At 44.9% G+C, this 22587-nt stretch overlaps 1 protein-coding gene across 2 annotated transcripts in view; it reads left to right on the top strand.

Moving 5' to 3' along the window:
* Window positions 1-1263: 1263 nt before the first annotated feature.
* LOC147607538 (protein INVOLVED IN DE NOVO 2-like) overlaps window positions 1264-22587 on the top strand; it is a 39078-nt gene continuing 17754 nt past the window's right edge. The window contains exons 1-2 of one of the 2 annotated variants that reach the window (XM_086790565.1): window positions 1264-1536; window positions 2219-3161. In XM_086790565.1, the coding sequence (XP_086646691.1) occupies window positions 2219-3161 (943 nt within the window). In that variant the 5' untranslated portion in view covers window positions 1264-1536. The remainder of the gene's footprint in view (window positions 1537-2218; window positions 3162-22587) is intronic. The other variant, XM_086790564.1, reaches the window with a different exon arrangement.

Genomic DNA, 22587 nt, shown 5'->3' with positions numbered 1-22587 from the left:
GTGAATAATCTTGAATTTGAGTGTGATTTGGAGGCATTAACCAAGGGTTAAATGCAAAATGATGATTACCACAAATTTATCAGCATAATTTTACCAGAAATTATATTAAATCAAGGGTAATCAATTTGTACGGAATGGTTGGAGTATCAAACCAACTCCGAATTGCAATCTGAAGTTATAGGGATCTGTATCAGATACCTAATGGTTAATTTGAACCCTCAATTGCACCAAAATGGGCCTTCTTCACTAGTGAGCCAAAAAAATTATTGTATACTACCTCTTTTGTTTTGGCACCTTGTTGAATTACAAAATTTTAACTTGTAGTAGAGATCATAACTAGGTGGATGTTGTGGAGTCTCTCTCTCTCTCTCTCTCATTTTTTAGGATAAGTCTCCATCTCCTTTGTAAGGCCTAAATCCCATATCACCTATGTACAAAGGGTAATAAATCTCCTACTTTTCCGTTAGATAGAATAATAATGTAGTAGCTGAGATGGTCTTTCTGCCATTTGCAGAAAGGGTAATCAATCATCATCGATGAAACATGTCATTACGAAGTTCCATATATGGTGCAATTCACTTGTAATAAATCTCCTACTTTCCCGTTGCATATATGGTGCAATTCACTTGTAATAAATCTCCTACTTTCCCGTTGGATAGAACGATAACGTCGTAGTTGAGATGGTCTTTCTGCCATTCGCAAAGAGGGGAATAAATCATCATCGATGAAACACGTCATTACGAAATTGCATATACAGTGTAGTTCTGATGTTTCTTAAAAAACACTACTGGTGGTGGCCTGTCGACGCTACGTGCGTCAATTGTAAAGGCATAGTAAATAGCAAAACGGAAAAGATTCAAAACGATGCTCATTGCTATGTATTTTGTGAGGGAGATGCTCATTGTTTTGTATTTTTAGCCCATGGGCGCATAGTTGAGTTGGTAGAACGGTTGGGTTCCAGTGAGAGGACTCGGGTTTGATGCCATTAGGGCTACACGACGTGGGTATGTGTTTGTGTGTGTTCGAATATATATTGTTCATTGCTGTGTATTTCAAATAACAAGCGAGAGGGCTGTGCAAGAATGACACTGGGGCGAGCACAAGTTTTTTCTATTGAGCGTGAGAACAGCTCCTATGCAAAGAGGCACAAAAATGAAGTGGGGAATGCCAACCCACTTCAATGTCAAATGTACTAAGGTACTAAATGAGGGTAATTAAATGTACTAATTACTAAACGAGGGCAATTAGATGTACTAATGTACTAATTAGTAATGGAGTTAATCAAAGCAAGAAGGTGCCGGTGCATGGGCAGTCGTGCATGAAGAGTTCGATCCTCCACTTGGCACCATAATCATCATCGCCCTCTTCGCCTTAAGAGACAAGCCTTTTCCGAAACCCATACCTGTTTTGCTTTCACCTTGATTAACAGTTTGCGGTGCTGTGACGAAGAAGAAGCTGGTTTTCCTCACCCTGCGTACCCATTCAGCTCCGTAAGGGCGAATTAGATCAGTGAAAGAGGTCTCAAAAGCCTTGGCGGTGAGTGCAAATCACAACAGTATTTCAAACCTTCAAACGCCTGTGAAATGGGTACCCTAATTAGTTGTGGTTTAAGAAGCCTGTTAAATGGGTATCCTGCTCAGAGACGCCATCTTCCTGCCCGAAGGCATACTGGGATTTGAACTCGGGACCTCCCTTCCTGGAGCAACAGGTTGTATGGTTGAGGTTTTGTAGGCAAACCTGTAAGCCCATAGCGTTGACGACAGCTCCTGCTCCCAGTCCGTTCTCTGCCCTCATGGCTGAACTACGCGCCCTTTTGTACACAGCCTCATGCCCCCTTTGATGCCCTCTTTTAATATTTTGATATTTTGGGTCTAAACATAATCAAATGCATGCATAATTTCAATCCAATCTCATACTGCTTCAACAACCATGCTGCTACCTTTGGCCACATAAGTTTTCTTAGAAAAAGAAAATATTTATGTGCACATGATACACTTTAATCACTTCAATACTTAGCAGCTTCTCTAGTTTTGATCAACTATGCATGAGCCATGCATGGTGGTGAAACAATGATAATGGAGACCCTAGGTCCTGATGTGCTTGTTCCTTGGGGTCCTTACTAAGCTCTCTAAGTGAAATCTTTGCCAATTGTTCTGAGTAGATGTACATGTTGGATGCCGATAAGGCATATCATCATCACATTGTGGTGTCTTTGCAGATGGGCGTGGATTACTCTGATGACAGCAGCAGTGAGTATGCTTCAGAAGGTGCTGATGAATTCGAGGAGACAGCTACACAGGACTTGAAAGAAGGTAAAGTCTGTGTGCAGAACAAAAATGGCAATCTATGGTGCCCGTTTTGTGCGGGAAAGAAGAAGATTGAATTCAAGTATGCAGATCTTCTACAACATGCAACGGGTGTCAGCAAGGGGAAGAGGGGTGCAGAAGCTGCAGGTGTGCATAGTGCCCTTGCAAAATACCTTAAAGAGAACATGGCACATATGGCAGAGCCTCCAAAGGAAAGAATGCTTCACCTTGAACAGGAAACGCCCGAAAGGATGGTTACCGATGAGAAGCTTGTTTGGCCTTGGATGGGCATCATCGTGAACATTGATAACAGCAAAGTGAGCAATGGGAAGCGGGTGGGCCCAGGGAATGGTGAGATCAAGAGCCGGTTTTCTCGTTTCCATCCTAAATCTGTCCACACATTGTGGAATTTTCATGGTCATCAAGGAATGGCTATTGTGGAGTTCAATAAAGACCTGATTGGGTATGGTGATGCACAAGATTTTGAGAGAAGCTTCTTGGAATCAGGAAGAGGGAAGAGAGACTGGGAGCAGAAGTCAGTTTCTCCTGAAGGCCTGGGTAAAGAACTGTATGGATGGGTTGCAAATCAACAGGACTATACTAATGATGATGCAATTGGTAAGCATTTGCGTGAGAAGGGGAACCTTAGGACTGTGGCCGAGGTTAATGAAACTTGGACCAGACAGCAAGATCAGCTGCTTCAAAACTTGGATGCCACAATTCAGGACCAACATCAAAAGCTTCAAGACTCCAGCAGGCAAGTCTTTGGTCTGCAAGCACTGGTTATACAGACAGAAAATGCAAGACACATGGCAGAAATCCAGAAGGCTGTAATGGAGGAACTGCATAAGCAAGGTACTCATTTGAATAATCCCTGGTTTCAGGTCTTGCAAGTCTGGACTGTGTTGATTGAGCATTCAAATGGCCTTCACACCAAAGTTCAAATTTTTTGGTAGGGAGGTCTTTCGTTAAATGCAAAAGAACTTTGCAACTTTGCTGCTTAGGATCCATATGGCTTTTTGGTTTTTATAATATAATATGAAAAATTGTGGCATAGGGTTCAAACTTCTTTCAGAATCTTTAATTTGACATAACTTGTATTTTTCAAAAGTGGGAAGGTAAGGCATTTACAAAAAAGGCAGGAGTGGATGTCATACAAGGTAATAAAATGTGAATTACATATACTAGAAAGGCTAAATCGGCATCAGTGGAGGTTTCCAATCCTCCCTTCAGAGCACATCACTTGGTAGCAGAACGAGCTTGGGAAATTTGACAGCTTGGCAAGTATGTTCCCTCGATTTCGTATGATACTGCTCACACCCTCCTGGGATCCAGGTTAGGAGAGGTCAAACAAAATGATTCTGTGAGTATCTGGGATAACAGTCCCTTCCACTATTGGCATAATCACATTCCTGACTGGCTCTGTCAGCAATGCTAATCTTGTAGGAGTTATCCTTTTTGAGAGATTGGCTTCTTGTGATCAAGAAGATTCTTTTATTGATGCCAATTTGATAGGCAAAGGTCCATTTGAGATCAGGTTTGATACTATTGACAGAAGTACATATGGTCTTAGAAGCAGCTCTGACATTGCAAATGTCTATCTTATTGGGTGAAGAATGGACTTTTTCACCAAAGATAGCAGACTATCACATCAACTACAACCCTCCTTTGAGGTAACGGGGTGCTCCTTGTAAAAGGCTGGATGCTCTCAGAGGAGACTACATTGTGGGGGGTGGTGGGGAAAGCCACACTGGTGGTGGCAATCCCAAAGGCAGTGTCGCTGAGATTCCTTGTGAAATTGGCACTTCGTGCAAGAGGCCAGGTGTCTGCCGATCGACATCAATCGTGAGGCCTCTTTGAGCAAGCAGCCAAAGGAAGAGACTGACCTTCCTAGGTTGAAAAATGCCGCACAGCCACTTCCAGAAGTTGGAGAAGTGGGGGAAACGCCATTAGAACTCCAATGCTGTTCTGCGGCTGGAATGGCTTAATCCCAGCCACCTGGATCCCTGCTGCCTTGGCGTGCTGCAATCCTCCTCCAAAGGGGGACCTGTAGGCCCGAGGCGGCAGTGTCTGCCTAGCTCAACAGCAAGAGGCAGGGTACACTCTCTGACGGCGAAGATTGTGAGAGGAATGTCCTCGTTGGGCGGAGGGAGGAACTTGGAAGAGGGCAGGCCAGAGAAAGGCACAAGCTTGCAAAAGGGTGGCCATAAATTTGTCCTCGCAAGAGGATCCACATTTGGGCATGCAAGCATCCATGAAGATCCACCTGGGGCTCAGGAGCCAAGGACTGCCAAGAATGGGGGTGTGAGATGAGATGCAGACAAGGAGGAAATCCTTCCACAGGTCTGCGCCTGGACTATTAGCTTGCCCAGCAATGCCCTGCTCTGTACAATCCGATCAATAATGGTAGGGTTGAATGATGACTCTGCATGCAACCTTGGTGTGGGCGGCCTTGCCATCGCCCCCTGCCCAAAGAAAGAAGCCACTCGACCTGGCCTATGGAAGAACGTGAGAATGTCCGTCATGAAGTGATGTACGACATGGTGGCCAAAAGAACCTAGTTGGCCACAACCACCCGACCAGCCACGGAGAGCTGCACAGAGCTCCTCTAAAAAAGATTCCTCCGAATGCTCAGAACAAGGGAGGGCAATCTGCTGCCCATGGGACGTCTACACAAGTGGCACCCAATATACCGCATGGTGGTGCCATGTGGGATCCACTAAAAACTCTCAATTGGATGCCAAGAAGTGGGGGAGGGGCCCCCACCCATAAGCCGCAAGACTTGTGCCAGTAGATCTTTGCCCTTGAGGCAAGGAAAGAAACAAAACCCAAATTACTTATCCTGGGCTTTCTCAAAATCTAGTAGAAGCACTGCCAAGAGGTGTAGTTGTCAGATTTTGTAGGGCCAATGCTAAAACCGGAACCAATTTCCAAGAACCAGCAGAATTTAGGGTTTGTGGCAACACCAACAGTAGCCTACAGTCATCCAGTTTTATTCCCCTAGTTCAATACAATGGAGGATCCTGTGTGTCCAGCAGTGATTCCCATGTTCGCAGTCCCAGTAGAGTCACCATTGGAAGAAGAGCAAGAAGAGGTGCAACAGTGCCAATGGGTTGACATGAGAGAGGGAGTTATTTCCTCTGGTTTGTCAATCTTGATAGTCAGTTTTGGAAGCTAGAGCTGCATGTTCAGGCTACACTGACCAGCTTTCTGTAGGTGGAAGTGAAGCGAAGGAAAACGATATTTCCATGTTAAAAAGGAGGGGCTGTCACATGCATCACTTACCTGAAAGGCTGAATGTCAAGCAAGCAGGGTCAATAGGTTGAAAAGCACAGCACCAAGTTGGAAGAGCACAAGGCACTCACAAATCAGAGCACCAAGTTGGAAGAGCAAAAGGCACATATCTTGGCTTTGGAAGAAAGAACCCGTACTCCAGCCCCTTTTTCTCCGTCCCCTCCTCTCTCCTTCTCTTTCCCAAAACCCGATAGCAATTCCTCTTCCGGATAACCCTTCTGGAGGGTTACTATCGCAGTCGAGTTTGACACTTGAGTTGTTATAGATGCAAGCATTGGAGATTCGATTGATGGAAGATTGTGCGGTAGCATCCCGTGCTGCCACACAAGAAGACGCTAGGTGACGCGAAAGATTTCTTGCGGCTTTAGACGCAAGAGCGACACCAGTTTCTTCCTCGAGTCATCCTCCCGAGTACAATGGTAAACTTGACCCCATGACTCTTTATTCTTGGTTGCATCAATTTGAAGCTTATTTTGTTGCTGTAAGAAAAATGAGACTAACAGAGTGATCTTGGCTAGTTGGTATTTAGAGGGCGAGGCCATCCCATGGTGGACTCTGTGGGCACATGCCCACACTACATTAGTTATGGCAGTTTATGTCTAGGATGAGTTCGTCTTGGATCTTAAGCCACGGTGTCTACCGCCCCATTACCTTGAGCGACTTGAAGACGAGTTCAGGGGGGCACGTCAAAACGCATAACTAGTCCTATAGTTTGCTAACAAAATTTTGAACTTATGTTTGCAACTAGGCATTTCTAATAAGGACAAGAAAGGGCAGTTCCTCTATGGCCTTGACATGTAAATCCAATGGGAGGTGCGTATGTTTTGGCTACCCACCTTCAAGGATGCACTCTCGCTTGCATAGAGTGCTGAGATGAAGTACAATAGAGAAAAGCCCAAGACTTTTCAGCCTTCCACTCCCAAGGCACCCACCTCGAGGGAAAAATGCTAGAACCAGATGGGGCTTTCCCAGGATAGAGCATGGGAGTCTTTGGCTCCAAGAACTCGACTAATGCACCCAAGCTTACTCTAGACGAGAAAGCTGAGGCAGGCAAGACCAGTGGAAAACTGAGTCTAGAAGAGACAACTCAGTATAAGGAGGAGGGTAGGTGTTTCTTTTGTTATACAAAAGGACACACTTCTAAGAATTGTCCAAAGAAGAAGAAGACTCTGTAGACTACCACCCTAGCCTCCACGGATCTAATACCAATGTTACATGAGTATGGCCGAGAGGTCTCCCTCAACTATGTCATGTGGAAAGGTAGCTCGATGGCAGTGGAGTATGTCTTGGATCTGGAGCTGATGAGGTGATTGTGGCCGACGGTGGGGGGGCCAGGGGCATCGGGCACGTTGGAGTGCGGAGGCTCGGTCCGAGGTAACTCCTCTCGGGCGAGGTAGGTCCGGAGCAACTCGTGGAGGGTCAACAAGATCGACTATATTGGTGTCCTCCACCTCTCGGGTCCGGAAGAAACTGGTGGTGGTTGGCTGGTGAGGGAAGGCCGGGAGCGGGGGCAGGGTGGCTGGGGCCGAAGCTCTCTCAAGAAGGTGTCCCTGTGTTTGCGGAGCTCAAGCAGGAAGAGGTCTAGGAAACGCTGGTCCTGGAAGTCAATGATCCTAGAGAGGGGCAAATCCCTCACGAAATAGACAGTGAAACCTCTCGCGGATCTCATAGTATACTGGGCAACGGCATATGTAATGATCCTCTGTCTGAACTCCTCCGTGGCATACTCGGCAGATCCTCCTCTTTGGGTCTCCGTATGAGCTCTTCTCGGCTTTGAAGATGTGCTCAGCCCTACTTGTCTCCACTCTGAGGCGGTGGGATGAAACCCGTATCTGGCCAATCGCAATCCGCATGGCATGGGACATGTGAACACTCAAGTAGCCCAGCTGTGCAGCTGCTGGATGAATCCATCCTCAATGAGTGTGGGGAAGTGATATCTGTAGAAGTGCATCTTCATGGGGAGCTTCGGAGGTGTGATCATGTGCAATGGGTGGAGGCTGAGAAGATCTAATCGGATAACCCGTTGATATCTTGGTGAGAGAGCCGGAGAAAAGGGGAGTCCACAATGTACTGAAGGGGGGTAGGCGGTCCATGCGGAGTCCATATACTCAGAACCAAGTGGAAACTAGTGCATACCATACTCTAAAGTGGCCCTCAAGTGCTAGCTGTCTTGAGGACTCCTTGGCAAGCCTTGGGTACTTGTGGGGATCCATGTGACTGATGCGATGGAGGTATGTGACTGTTTGGAAGAGTGCATCCACTACCATCGAGGTTGCAGCAAACTTTGCTTGGATAATCTGGTGTGGGACCAATGGTTTGCTGCAGGTCATAAGGGAGAACATCATGACTTGGGGTCTCTCAACTCGCTGCCAATCCTCATCGAATAATTTTTTCATTGCCAATCCTCATCGAATAAATTTTTCGCTACCAATCCTCATCGGATAAATTTGTCCCCCAGAAGGCTCCTCCATACATCAAGGCTGGTGTGACGAGGGTGTCAAAAAGCTAGCCCTTAGTCTTGGGCTCCTGGAAATGTGCCTGGAAGCATTGCTGCTCAAGTAAGCTCAAGGCTGCATATCCCCTTGTCACTCTGGCATGTGTTGTGTGAAGCATGGTGAAGTGTGGGCCACTGAAAGTGAAACCAAGGTAGACATAGGATGAGACAATCTCCACAGGTCCCCTCTATATGTGAAGTTCAATCTGGATGTGAAGGAGCAAGAGGTATTGAAGACCATTACCTTGGTTTTACCAAGGTTAATAGAGAGGTCCCGCTGAGTGCAAAAGTCCTATAAGGCATCCAATTGTATTTGAAGCTCCTCGGTTGAGTCTGAGAGGAAGACGATGTCATCTGCATAAAGTAGTATGGGGATCAATATGCCTGCCAGTGTGGGATCAGCCTTGCCTAATCCGTCAATGAAGCTCAAGATCTCATCAATGTAGAGACCAAAAAGACTGGGTGATAGAGGGTAGACATGTTTCATCCCAATAGTGCTGAAAATCTCTTGTGATGTACCTCCTAGGACTCTCACTCGTCCGATGACGGACTCATAGAGGGTGAAGATGCTCCAAACCATGTCAGATGGGACTCCCATCTCCTGTAGACGATGTAGGAGGCGGGCTCGGGGTACAGTATCAAAAGCTTTGCGGAAATCCACAAAGCAGCAGTAAATCCTTTGATGTCGTGCTCTACCCTCCTCGATGATGGCATTGAGGGTGAAAATGTGGTCAAGGGTAGAGTAGCTCCTTCGAAAGCCAGCTTGTCCTGAGGCTCTGCATCCTTGAATCTCTGCAAATGAATTGACCTCCGCCTCTAGCATTGATCCATAGAGTTTGGCCAATGTGTGGCCAATCGTGATCGTCCTGTAATTATTAGGATCAAGTGGATCTCCGGCTTTGAGGATGGGGGTGATGGTGGTGGTGGACCAAGAGGGTGGAAATCCTTCACAAAGGGCAGAGAGAGAGAGAGGGGAAAGAAGAGAAGGTAGGCGACATAGTATTGGGTCCCAATTACGCGTTGAAGGGGGCCCTCCGACAAGCAGGAGTATTTGCTTATATTACTTCTTTGGAGAAGGAAACCTTCAGTGGGTAATTGGGACCCAATATTGTGTCCACTATTTATCTTCTCTCTCTCTCTCTTTCTCTCTCTCAAAGTAGAATTGCATAGACTCACGGGCATAAAGAAGTCTTTGTTGCACCTTACGACGATCAACCTATCGCATGCGACAAGGCCGTACCTCAATGAGGCAGCACTGCCAACCGTCCATGAAGAAGCCAGTTAAGATGATGGGAAGTACACTGGGTGGCCTTGCCCGTCCATGAGCAGCAAATCCCTTGCTCACCCAATGTGCAGGACCTCACATTCAAAGGCAACTTCCATGACAGCCTTGACACATCCTTTGACATGGCCGAAATCCAATTGGTAAACTAACACATGGATAGCCTGTTTGCCTAATGGAAGATCGACCACTTGTGGCACACTAGAGGAGGCTGGCAATGTATTGATCCAAGGGACTATATAGTTGTAACCGCTCCCTATAGGAGGCCTACAAATGGGAAGATAAAATACACATTTTTAGATCACTTAACTATTACAAACAATGGAAAATACTTGCAAAATTAAATTTGAAAATGACAAAGAACACTTGACACCATCAATCAGGCCGGAAAGCCCCCCCCCCCCCCCCCCCCCCCCCCCGCCCTCTCCCTCAATACAGTTTGTATTTCTTGGAGTATTTATATGTGCAAGTGTTCACGGGTCCCAAGGCCATATTTCTCCATAACATGGAGTGAATACAATTGAAAAATAATAAGATTTTTGTCGATGAAGAATCGGTTGTCGGAGTAGACCAAATCACAGGCAGTCTCCTATCTTCATTGGGTGAACACCCGCCCCTCACTAGTCTTCCGGGACCATGCACCAATAGGCACGCCCATATTAATGCCTGGCAGGGTGAAACACCGCGGAGGGAGTGATACCTGGTGCTCCCAAGTAAGCTTTGCTCCCAGTTTTCCTCAAACCCCAATGACCTTGACTGGCTCCTTTGAATGTGAGGGCGTAGTTAGGGTACTCACGGGAAACGATCCATGATGAAGGCAACCGGTGGTGATGATTGTCCACACAAGACTTGGAAAAACAACATTTAAATTTAATATTATCTGAATTTGAAATACAGAAGCAAGCACCTTATTTAGATTTAAATTTAGATCTCAAGAGAGAAGACCATCCCCTTTTAATGTACTCCTGATTGGTGCAAATAGCAGGTACAGGCGTGGCAGCCAGCAGGTACAGATGTGGCAGCCAGCAGGTACAGTCATGGCAGCCAGGCGGGTACAGGACAGCAGCAAGCAGGTGCTGTAGGTGGGTACTAAGCAGCAGGAGCAGTCGGGCTGATGGCAGATTCAGGAGCAACAGCAGATAGCAGATACAGAGGCGGGTACAAGAGCTACAGCCGGCAGGTACAGAGGCAGCACACAGGCGGGTACAAGAGCTGCACACAGGCTGGTGGGTGAAACCAGTCCCCCCTCCTCCAATCCAGCAGTCGTCTCCTTTTTCCATCAACCACCCCCAAACCACCATCCATGTGTGGAGGGGATTTTGTTCCCATGCAATCCTTAGCCTTAATTATTATTAGGCCTTAATCTATGTTTAATCCTTGGGCACCCACATTGAAAGGTGTCTAGTCCTAAATTTAATTATGTATGAACACCCAACCTTATAAATATTAAGGTTTAGACTACTTTATAGATTTTACATTAAACAAAGGCCAAAAAGGGCAATACTTACCACTTTTCACATGCCACACCAACTCGTCTCAGCAAACAGCACACCCACGGTACACTAGGGGCGTCCCCGTCCAATGTATTGGCACGTCATAGCAGGCAAACACACGAAAACAAGTCATGCGAAAACAAGTTTAAGCTTGCAAACATGAATGCATGTGCACATGTAATGGACGAAATCTCCCTTTCATGAAACTTGTACAAGAATTTCTTGTCGAGCACAAAATTGGCGTGACAGAAATGTAAAGTCCTGGTCTTCCTATGGAGTGACAGTCCCATAGGCAAAACACAAATCCTGGCATGGGTCTTCCTATGGAGTGACAATCCCATAGACAAAGCTCAACACAAATATCAGTCCTAGCATGGAGTGACAGTCCCATGGGTAAGACGCAATCTTGGTCATACACGGATGGTAGCAAACAGGCTCCCGTCCATATGCTACAATACTGGTCACACACGGGTGGCACAAAACTGGTTCCCATCCATGTGACACAAGATGACTAACCCTTTCACATGGGACGCTAGCCCGGCCACATGTGAACATGGTACAAATCTGGCCTCTTTATGGAGTGACAGTCCCATAGAAGTGGTTCCAGAAATGGAGAAGGACCAAATGGTGACATCCCCCCTAGCTTCTAAACAGTTGACCTCAACTGAAAAGCCTCAAGATATGCCTACAAAAGTTGCGGGTAATCAACGAAGTAATCCTCATCTACTCACTTTGCATCAATGGGTAAATAATTTTTAAACGTCAGGTATCTCTTGGGAATCTTCCCATGTGGTAGCTTTCTCTCCTTGTGAAATACAATTTGCTCTGGCTGGAGGATCTCCTCAAGCTCATCAATTTCAGGCGGATCTCCTGCGACAGGCTTGTCCGGATTTGACCCCACATACTTCCGTAAAAGACTCATGTGAAAAGCATTGCGAATCTTCCAATGACTGGGTAAGGCAAGCCTATAGGACACTTCATTGATCTTTTCAATCACTTGGAAGGGTCCATAATATCAAGTAGAAAGCTTGGGATATAATCCCTCGTGTCCTGGCATCTTCCGAAGCCTAGCTTTCTCAAATTTCAGCAATACCCAATCGCCTTTCTTGACTTGCATGTCCCTTCTATGCTTGTCGGCAGCCCTCTTATGCTTGTCTTGAGAGCGTGCAATGGCTGTCCGCACCTGAGCAAAGGCTACATCCATGGCACATATATACGCATCGGCTTCAAAAATCTCATCCTTTGTACGAAGGATGGGTGGCAAAGGATGGGTGGCAAGACCACTCTACCATATATAATCTCAAACGGGGCCTTTCCCGTGGAGGCCTGTACTGTGTTATTGTAGGCAAACTCTACAAGTGGAAGATACTTCTCTCGGGCACTCTTTTGATCTGCCACATAACACTTCAATAAATCCAACACAGTAGAATTTGCAGCCTCACTTTGACCATGTATTTGGGGGTGATAAGCAAATGAGAACTCAAGCTTACTGCCCATGTTGTCGAATAGAGCCCTCCAAAAGAGGCTTGTAGTCCTGGGATCTCTATCTCCAACAATGGACTTGGGCATACCATGATGCTTGAATAGAAAGCTTCACCATATGACTATCAAATTTCACCTTCTAGTAAGTAATACATACGTGTACATAAGCCTCAATGTCTTTACGTATGCTTGGCCAAAAGAAATATCTTTCTATCATGCATGTCAGTAAAATACCTCTATGACCAACATAAGGTGGGGCGTGACATTCCTCCATAACCTTTGGACACATATCCTTCACCACACACAGGCATAAGATAACCCTCTTTGACCACATAAGAGGCATACAAGTGACCAGCCATCAAATCAGTCCATATATGAAAAAAATCCGTATCTAAATGATATAACTCACGCATGGCAGAGTCTCTATGAGAGGCCACTGAAACTGCAGCCTCATATGGTCTCTTGGACGAGTTATCTAGCACTACATTGTTCTTTCCCGGAGTATGTACAATCTGAAAATGGAACATGGAAAGGATGTTTTCCATTCTCATTTGCTTCTTCGAGAGTTTTGTTTAAGATAGATAGTATCTCAAGCTTTGATGATCGGTCTTGACTACAAATTCAGTCCCAAGAAGATAATGCTTCCATATTTTTAAGGCATGAATTACAGCCAAGAGCTCTTTTTCATAAATGTCCATATGGATCTCGGTATCATGCAATTGGCGGCTCTCATAAGCAATTACATGACTCTCTTGATTTAGGACAGTCCCTATACAATTCCCACATGCATCACTTTCCACTATGAATGGCTTTTGCAAGTTGGGAACAATCAACATGGGTCCACAAATGATAGCATTTTTGAGTTGTAAGAAGGCATCTTGCTCATTCGAAGTCCATTTGAAGGTGTTAAGAGATGTAATCGTGGTGTTGTGTGTATGTGGGAAAGCACCCTAAAGATACAAGATACTGTGGCAAGATAAGAATGCCACATGTAATATTGAATGGTGTGTGAGTGTTAACCAAAAGAAGTGGAAAAGGGAGTGCCACATGGATGATGATGTGTAAAGTGGGATAAGGCTAGAAGGCCTATATCATTGTATGGTTCACTTGAGATATGCAATAGAATAGAGATCGTGTTGAGAGTGTGCAATCTCCCTCTCTCTCTCTCATGGAGTTTTTAGTGTGGTTTAATCCACCTTAATTATGTTGCTTAATTTATGTCTATCACCATGATCAATCCCATTTTTGGATTGTTAACATGGTATCAGAGTTTGGGTGGGCTCTTGGTCATGGTGATTATTATGTATATTAGGTTGGTTGTGTGTTTGTTTGATTAAGCGTGTTATTATGGTTCATTTAAAAAAAAATTATGCACGCTCTATTATTGTTCTCTATTTGCATTTGAGAGAGGAGTTCAAAGTTGCCTATGAAGCTGAAAATCAAGATTTCAGCATTATGAAGACTATGGAGTCTTCATCAAACATCAAAGAAGCTGCCCAAGAGAGTTGCAAATGGGAGTTTTGCAACATGGAAATCTTGCTCATCATCATGGAAGCTGAAAATGGAGATTTCAGTAAGTGTGAAGACTATGGAGTCTTCGGTGTCATCAAGGAGAAGCTGCCAAGGAGATTTGTGAAGGTATTTTGGTATTTTTGCCTCTAATTTGGTATTTGAGCATGGAAGAATGTTCATATTTGAGAAGGGTTGCTATGTGTGGGATTTGTGGATCCCATGGTTCTTTGCATTTGGGCAAAGAGTGTAAGAGGTGCAATGCTTGTCTAAGAAGGGACAAGCAGTTATGGGCTTGGAAGAAGTCCATGGAGTTTTGAAGCTATTGAGAGAGGTGAAGGGCAGCATGAATAAGGCGAGCTTATAGCAAAATGACTCTAGAAGGAATGTTGTTGTACAACAAAGGAGGAGAACCCATCATACAAGGTCATGAGAAGAGTCATGCTCATGAGGAGAAGGCAACTGGCAATCTCTACGCAACTGTAGCATTTTTTGTTTGTAGCCCAAAGAAGAAGCTTGAGAGACAGGTCGTGAGGAGGTCGATCACTATAGGAGCTGGGATGAGCTCCAACAGAGAAAAAACAAGCCAGCCCTTATCTATCCTAAACTCAAAATCTTCACAGCTGCATGATGGGAATGCATAGATTTTAACCTTATATGTATTCCCACAATTCAAATGCATTTGATATAAATGTGGATGATGAATTACATCTATGGTTAGTGGAGGCATACTTGGACATACGAAGGTGGTCATAAAGAAGTGTATGCATCACCAAGGCCAAGGTAAGTTTGAGACATGATTATGAAATACAATGCCCATGATGAGGTATATGACGGTCATGGGAGTTAGTTTTTGGTGGTTATTGCATTGTATTTTCTCTCAACCATGAATGAGAAGGGTAACCGTAACCAGTTTTTGGTGGTTATTGCATTGTATTTTCTCTCAACCATGAATGAGAAGGGTAACCGTAACCGTACCCGGTCTTGAAGCTCAAAACGAGGGATTTTTTTTAATCACCCATGGTACGAGGTTGCCTTGTCCGAGCTCACCTAGAAGCTTGAAATGGTTGTCATGATGTGTGCATGAGCGATGCACGTGTGAGGTGCATGCGCATGGGTTGGTTCCCATCCGAACTTCTACGTTCAAATTGGACTCAGTGGTTCCGCTGCTGTGAGCGAGTCGGTTCAAAATGGACTTGGTGTCTAAGATGGTAGACACACGCACACATGTATGTTTGATGGACACTCCAATGTATCATTGAGGGGGAGTGTTGAAAGGTAGCGATTGCGTTTGTGCAATGCTACATTGATATGGGTGATGGATGATGGGTGAGTTGTGGAACACCTCGATTAAGAGGGGGTGTTAAGAGATGTAATCGTGGTGTTGTGTGTATGTGGGAAAGCACCCTAAAGGTGCAAGATATTGTGGCAAGATAAGAATGCCACATGTAATATTGAATGGTGTGTGAGTGTTGACCAAAAGAAGTGGAAAAGGGAGTGCCACATGGATGATGATGTGTAAAGTGGGATAAGGCTAGAAGGCCTGTATCATTGTATGGTTCACTTGAGATATGCAATAGAATAGAGATCAAGTGTTGAGTGTGTAATCTTCCTCTCTCTCTCATGGAGTTTTTAGTGTGGTTTAATCCACCTTAATTATGTTGCTTAATCTATGTCTTCACCATGATTAATCCCATTTTTGGATTGTTAACAGAAGACGGCTTTCTTCTTTGTGGGATCATGTGATGGCGAGGCAATCTTAGCGAAATGCCTTATGAATCGCCTATAGTATGAACATAACCCAAGAAAGCTACGCATTTCATGTACATTTTGCAACTCTGGCCAATTCCGAATGGTTTCAATCTTAGCAGGATCCATTCTTACACTCTCTTTGGATACAATGTGTCCCAAATAGTGTATCTCTGAGAGAAAGAACTCACTTTTCTTAGCATTTATGAAGAGTTTATGCTTTCGCAACTCTTTAAACATTGTAGCCAAATGAGTCTTATTCCTTTCCATCATACGGTTGAATGTTGCTGCGGCATTGGTAAGGCCAAAAGGCATCACCAAAAACTCATACAATCCAAAATCTGTCCTGAATGCGGTTTTATGGACATCCTGGGATACCACGCGAATCTGGTGATAGCCACTCTTTAAGTCTATAGGATTGAAACAAGCTTCCAAGATGTCATCTATGTGTGGGATTGGAAATTGGTTCTTGATGGTGAGCTTGTTTAGAGCTCGATAATCCACACACATGCGGAAGGATCCATCCTTCTTTTGCACAAGAAGCACAAGAGAACAAAAGGGTGAAGAGCTTGGCTCAACCAAACTCTTCTCCAAAAGCTCATTAACCTGCTTCATGATCTTCTCTTGTTGTGCGGCACTCACACGATATGCCGGTTTGTTAGGTGAGAAACTACCAGGCACAAGATCTGTGATGATCCTCGGGCCTCTCAAGAGGTAGTTCTCTTGGCAATGCATCGGTAAAACAATCTTTATAAGCATTAAGAACATTCAGCCTTTCTTGAGTTAATACATCCACATTCACATTACTTTGTTCAATTTTGTCACGAATAAAAACCAAATACGCGGAAAGACTCTTTTTCATTGCCTTATTAATTTGGATGTGAGATACAATTGGGATAGAATCCCCTTCTTTGCCAGCATCAATGACATGCATGCGGCCTTTATGCATAAAAGTGATCTTGTTGGTTTTATATTCTTTGCAGGGCTCAAGCCTACGATGTGAAGGCTTACCAAGCAATACATCACATCCATTGAGTGGAGCAATCAAGAAATGCTCATGATCCAAATAGCCCTGTATATGTATGCGCAACTTCCCAATAAGAGGAGTCACTTGCATCTCTTTGCCAACAAAAGCAGCCTCGGCCTCAATTTGGGGTCCCATGTCCCCAATCTCTATACCCAAGGCGGCTGCCATCTGTGTAGAGATGAAGTTAGCTGTTGCACAATCATCAAACATGAATAAGATAGGTTCATCCTTGATTTGTCCCCAAGCTTTGCATACCACCCTCTCTTTGCCATCATGTTCAGTGTTACCTTGTACATCGGGAATGGCATGCACATTAGCCTTGAGTGGCTTGTCCTCTTGCTTTTGCTTGCGGGTAGGGCATTGCCTAAACATGTGCTCTTTACTACCACATGAAAAGCATTTCATCTATTTTGCATATTGCTCCCTTTGCTCGGGAGTCAAGCCAAACTTGTTCTTTGGTCCAATGTCCTTGAATGGGGTATTCTCACCTTTACCTCCCTTTTGGGCTTCTCGAAAGTTCTTTTTAGGTGGCTGTCCACCTTTTTGTAGGTTTGGGACAGCCCTCTCTTTGCCCTTAGAACCTCCTTGATCTTGCTTAATTTTGAGCACCAATTGCTCTGTACCAAGATGTAACATGTGGAAGCTTTGGGAGTCTTCTTTCAGCCCTAAACACCACTGAGAACATGCTGATGCAAAAACTCAGACAGAAGGGAGAGAGAGAGAGAGAGAGAGAGAGAGAGAGAGAGAGAGAGATGCGGGAAATTCAGTATATTTCATATGGTACAAAAAGGTACCTAATTCTACAGCCCTAGGTTGCCTTACATAAAAGGTGGAATACACCAAAATCTGTCCTAGTCTAGGGATCCTAAGGACCCACTCCTTATGGGAGTGAATGAATAACACAATGAGCAAATTGTCTATTTATAGGCTTCTTGGACTTCATGGAGTGTTGGCCGACCAGCAGTCGGCCAACCGACCCGACTGGACATATCATCCACTTAAGTGATGCGCCTATAGCCGCCTTGGTTCTGATTCAGCCGACAGCCGTTTTGTCTCAGCCGACAGCTCCTGCTCTTCTTTGGTACTGCCCCGACAGGGATCCAAGTCGTCCTCCAAGTCCAACACTGGCTCCAAACTGTAGCTTGCTCCTAACTTTGGTCTTTTTCTGGCTGCCCCTTCTGGACTAGCTTCAGAGAATGTCCATGGCATTTTCATGCACATGACACAAGAGAAGATGCTATGAGCTGTTGAAGGGTGTGTTTCGGGTGCAATTCGATGAACAAACGGTAAGCTGGTTGCAACCCGGAGCGAAACTTCCTTTTCTTTTCATCTTCGGAGAGTTGCATAAAGGGAGTAACCTCAAGAAAGACTTTCCAAAATTTGTTGACATATTGTTGCACACTCTCATTATCTTTTGGCTCAAGTCTATTTCACTTTTGTGTGAGAGTTTGCTCCGCATTTGGAGGCAAAAATTGGGTATAAAATCTATCCTTGAACTCTTTCCAAGTACAAATAGGATCTTTGGTGGTCTTTTCAGTGATCCACCAATGGGCAGCTGTCCCTTCAAGAACATGCTTGCATGACGAACTAATGAATTCTCAGTGAAGTCCTCATCACTAAAAGCAATGTCAAACTGAGCCACGAAAGCAAGCGCTTTGGAGGCATCATACTCTCCATGAAAGGCATCAAACTTGACAGATTTATCACCTGCCTTAAACTCTTTGAGCTTTTTGGGATGTGATTCATGTTCTTCTCTCTTTCTCTTTCCCATATCTAACGGGGCAGTCCTCTCTGCATGGGCTTCATGAGCAACCAAAGATCTTTCACGAGGTACCGTGGCATGTGCTGTATGAATCTGTGGACCAGAAGCATGTGACTTCCCTGAATGATGCAATGTCTCACCACGAGACAACTCAATGGGAAAAGTCTTTCGGCTTGCATGCCGACCACTCTCCATGATAAACATGCTTTGAATCCATAAGGCCATCATGTCGCCCACTAGCTCCAACATGCACATATCTGTTTCCTTATGTCCCATGAGGAGTAGATGAATGGCGAGAAGTGACTGATACCTCTTCCTTATGTATAAAAGCCCTCAACCGTTGTGATGCTGGGTCTCCATGCTTCAAACGAGGTAGATTCTTGAACATTAACTCCCCATCCTCTCCTTCTTTGAGATCACCCTTTCGGATGAGATAGGAGAGTGCCAACTCCCTTGGCTTCTTGTCCACTTCACGAGCCATAGACTCAAAGGTCATATCCACCATAGCATCAGCTTTCCTTGCTTCAATGACACTTTGTACATGGGATCTTCATGCAAAAATTTCAGCCCTTGCTCCTTTGCCTGAAAAAGCTTCTTTATGTGCTCCAATTTAGCCCTCAATGCATTGGGCTCATCCTCATGCATAGGCTCTTTCCCACGGGATGGCTGTCCCATCAAAGCACTGTCATAAACTCTCTCAAGAGCCTTGTGCTTTCCATGCAATGCATCGAAATCGTGAGAGGCACTTGATTGACCTCTCGAATTTGGCATTTCCAAAGGGTTGCCTTGGCTGTCCATTGAGTCAAGTGTCTGTGTTTGGTTCTGATCTCAAAATACCATGTCTCCTCTTGAGAAAGAGAAACGAGCAGGTTCTGATACCAATGTAACCGCTCCCTACAGGAGGCCTACAAATCGGAAGATAAAATACACATTTTTAGATTACTTAACTAGTACAAACAATGGACAATACTTGCAACATTAAAACTAGAAATGACAAAGAACACTTGACACCATCACTGGGGCCGGAAAGGGTCGGCTCTCTCCTCAATACGGTTTGTATTTCTTGGAGTATTTATATGTATAGTGTTCACGGGCCCCAAGGCCAGATTTCTCCATAACATGGTGTGCATACAATTGAAAAACAATAAGATTTCTGTTGATGAAGAATCGGTTGTCGGAGTAGACCAAATCACAGGTAGTCTCATACCTTCACTGGGTGAACACCCGTCCCTCACTGGTCTTCCGGGACTGTCCACCAACAGACACGTCCGTACTAACGCTTGGCAAGGCGAAACACCGCGGAGGGAGTGATACCTGGTGCTCCCAAGTAAAGCTTTGCTCCCAGTTTCCCTCAAACCCCAATGAACTTCACTGGCTCCTCTGAATGTGAGGGCGTGGTCAGGGTACTCACGGGAAAAGATCACCATTCCAATGGCCTTCCATGGTGAAGGCAACCAAAAGCAAGCACTTGATTTAGATTTGAATTCAGATCTTAGGAGAGAAGATCGTCCCCTTTTAATGTACTCCTGATTGGTGCAAATAGCAGGTACAGGCATGGTAGTCAGCACGTAGAGAGGTGACAGTGTCATATTCCCACCGGATCTCCTCGTAGAACGCTCCTGGTACGAGACTCGAAACTTGCAAACAAACCAAACAAACAAGAAGGGGGTGTAGGCCTGACTCACCTCCCAACCATGACAGCCGTAGGCAAGCCCATAGTCTTGGTTGTCCCCACCGAGCCATGAGTTCAGCTAACCAGGATGACGTACCGACCAATCTCCACCTCGCGACGTCCCATACCGCCACGAAGCTACCCTCGCGGGCCTCAAGATTACTGCCGGCCTCGGCTGCGTAAAGCAAGTGCACGTCTGCACTAGATCTAGGCTCCAGACCATAGAGCTCTCACAAATCACGCGAGACTCTATATGACTAATGACTAACCTTGGCCACCCTTTTATAGGCTCTTGGCCGGTCATCGGGCGTCCACACTTGGATGCTCGCCCGTCCATACTTGGGTGCCCGCCCGTTAGTCCATCCCTAACTCAGCTCGCCAATCAGCCTGCCTAGCTTCAAACTTCCCCAAACCTCGAAGCTAGTCTTGCGTGCTTATAGCACACGGTAGATACACACTGTGCACATGACATACTCCCCTTTCTCTAAGAGCTCACTCCTGAACTCACTAAAAAGCCAGGGTAATCTCTCTGAAGAGTAGTCAATGTCTCCCATGTAGCGTCCACCTTAACACGATCCTTCCACTTGATCTTGTATTCCGTGATAAGCGTATTACGCAATCTTCTTTCACGAAATCCAAGAATCTTTTCAGGTTCGTGTGGAACAAATGTCATGTCCTCGACATCTATGATTTCTTGAGGAGTAACTAACTGGTCTGTTCCACCTAGTACTTCCTTAAGTCTACTGACATGAAATAGAGGATGGACTTTCACATGAGAAGGCAAATCCAATTCATATGCAACTGAACCAATCCTTCGTGTACTACAAAATGGTCCACGGTATCTAGGGGATAATTTTGGAGATCCACCTGTCCGTAAAGTCTCGGAATCTTTCGGAACTCGCAAATACACCATTGTTCCTTCCCAGAACTCTCTGGGTGAACGATGTCTATTAGAATAAAATCTGTCTTAGTCTTGAGCACTTCTAATAGATTCCTTCGCAACTTGTAACATTTCTTGCATATCTTGCAAAAAATTACGTGCTGCATCATGCTGAAGTCCTGAGAATCCCATTGTAACAGGTGATCTAGGTTGAAAACCATACATAAGCATGAAAGGACTAAAACCTGTACTCGTATGCTTAGTACTGTTATAAGCAAATTCTAACATAGAAAGATAATCCTCCCACGAACTCTGTCTTTTGGATACATATACTCGAAGCATATCCTCCAAAATCTGATTCACTCTTTCAGTCTGGCCATTAGATTGAGGATGATCTGAGGAACTCAAATGCAAAGTTGTTTCCAACTTGTCAAAAACAAGTTTCCAAAAATCACTCGTAAACTTAGAGTCCCTATCACTGACTATGTCTAGCGGTAACCCGTACAGTCTAAACAATTGCTCGATAAACTGCCGTGCTAATTGCGTAGTTGTAATAGTCTTCCGGATCGGTAGCCATTTTTGTTAAGCGATCTACCACAACCCAAATAGAATCGTGGCCTTGATGTGTTCTTGGCAATCTGGTAATAAAATCCATGGAAATACTTTTCCATTTATTACCTGGGATTTGTAAAAAGTGTGTTTCACTAACGATAGCGTCCTGTGTATCCCAGGGTGTCCAGCAGAAGGGGCGTCGTGACATTCCTTAAGAATCTTGGACCTAATGTCCGGGATCTGTGGTACACAAATTTCGTCATTACGGAATAGTAAACCATTCCGAATCATCCACTGGCCTCCTGCAGCCTGAATGGTAGGCTGTTCAGTCATCGAGTCTTGGTCAATCAAGCTCCCGTCCTGGATCTTCTGCCAAAATGGACCAAAGTAACTATCAGTCTTGCAAAGCCCTCTCAATGACTGAAATAAGTCAGTAGAAATCTCGGTGAACGACAAAGTATTCACCTCTCTAATTCAACTAAGCACATCTGCAACACTATTCATGGACCCTTTCCGATAACGGATCTCAAAATCAAAATCTTGCATTAACTCAGCCCAACGAGCTTTTCTTCCTCTCAAATCATCCGCATCACACACATACTTGATTGACTGATGATCAGTCAATACCACAAACTTGGAGCCATATAAATAATGTCTCCAAACCTTGAGAGCATGAATCACAGCATAAAGCTCCTTCTCAAGGGTTGGCCAACGAGATTGAGTGTCGTCTAGCTTTTTACTTTCAAAAGCAACCGGCCTACCATTTTGAAATAGAGCAGCCCTGATGGCATAGTCACTGGCATCAGTTTCTAGAACATAAGGCTGACTAGGATCGGTAATGCTAAGATAGGTGCTTCCTTGACTTTATCTTTCAAAAGTCCGAAGGCCATATACAAATTGTTATTCCAAGCGATAGGTTGATTTGACTTATGTCCACGACCTTTCAATAAGTCGGTCATCGGTGGTGCGAGCTGAGAGTACTCCCGCACAGATTTTCGAAGAAAAACAACAAAACCGAGAAAAGAACAAAGTTGTTTCACTGTTCGCGGTATAGGCCAGTCGAGAACCTTCTGAACTCGGTCATA

The sequence above is a fragment of the Cibotium barometz genome, chromosome 55, assembly GCF_041138505.1.
Source record: "Cibotium barometz isolate CiBa-2024 chromosome 55, ASM4113850v1, whole genome shotgun sequence".
Taxonomy (NCBI): Eukaryota; Viridiplantae; Streptophyta; class Polypodiopsida; order Cyatheales; family Cibotiaceae; genus Cibotium; species Cibotium barometz.
The sequence above is the reverse complement of the archived record's forward strand: the minus strand, read 5'-3'. Positions and strand labels throughout refer to the sequence as shown.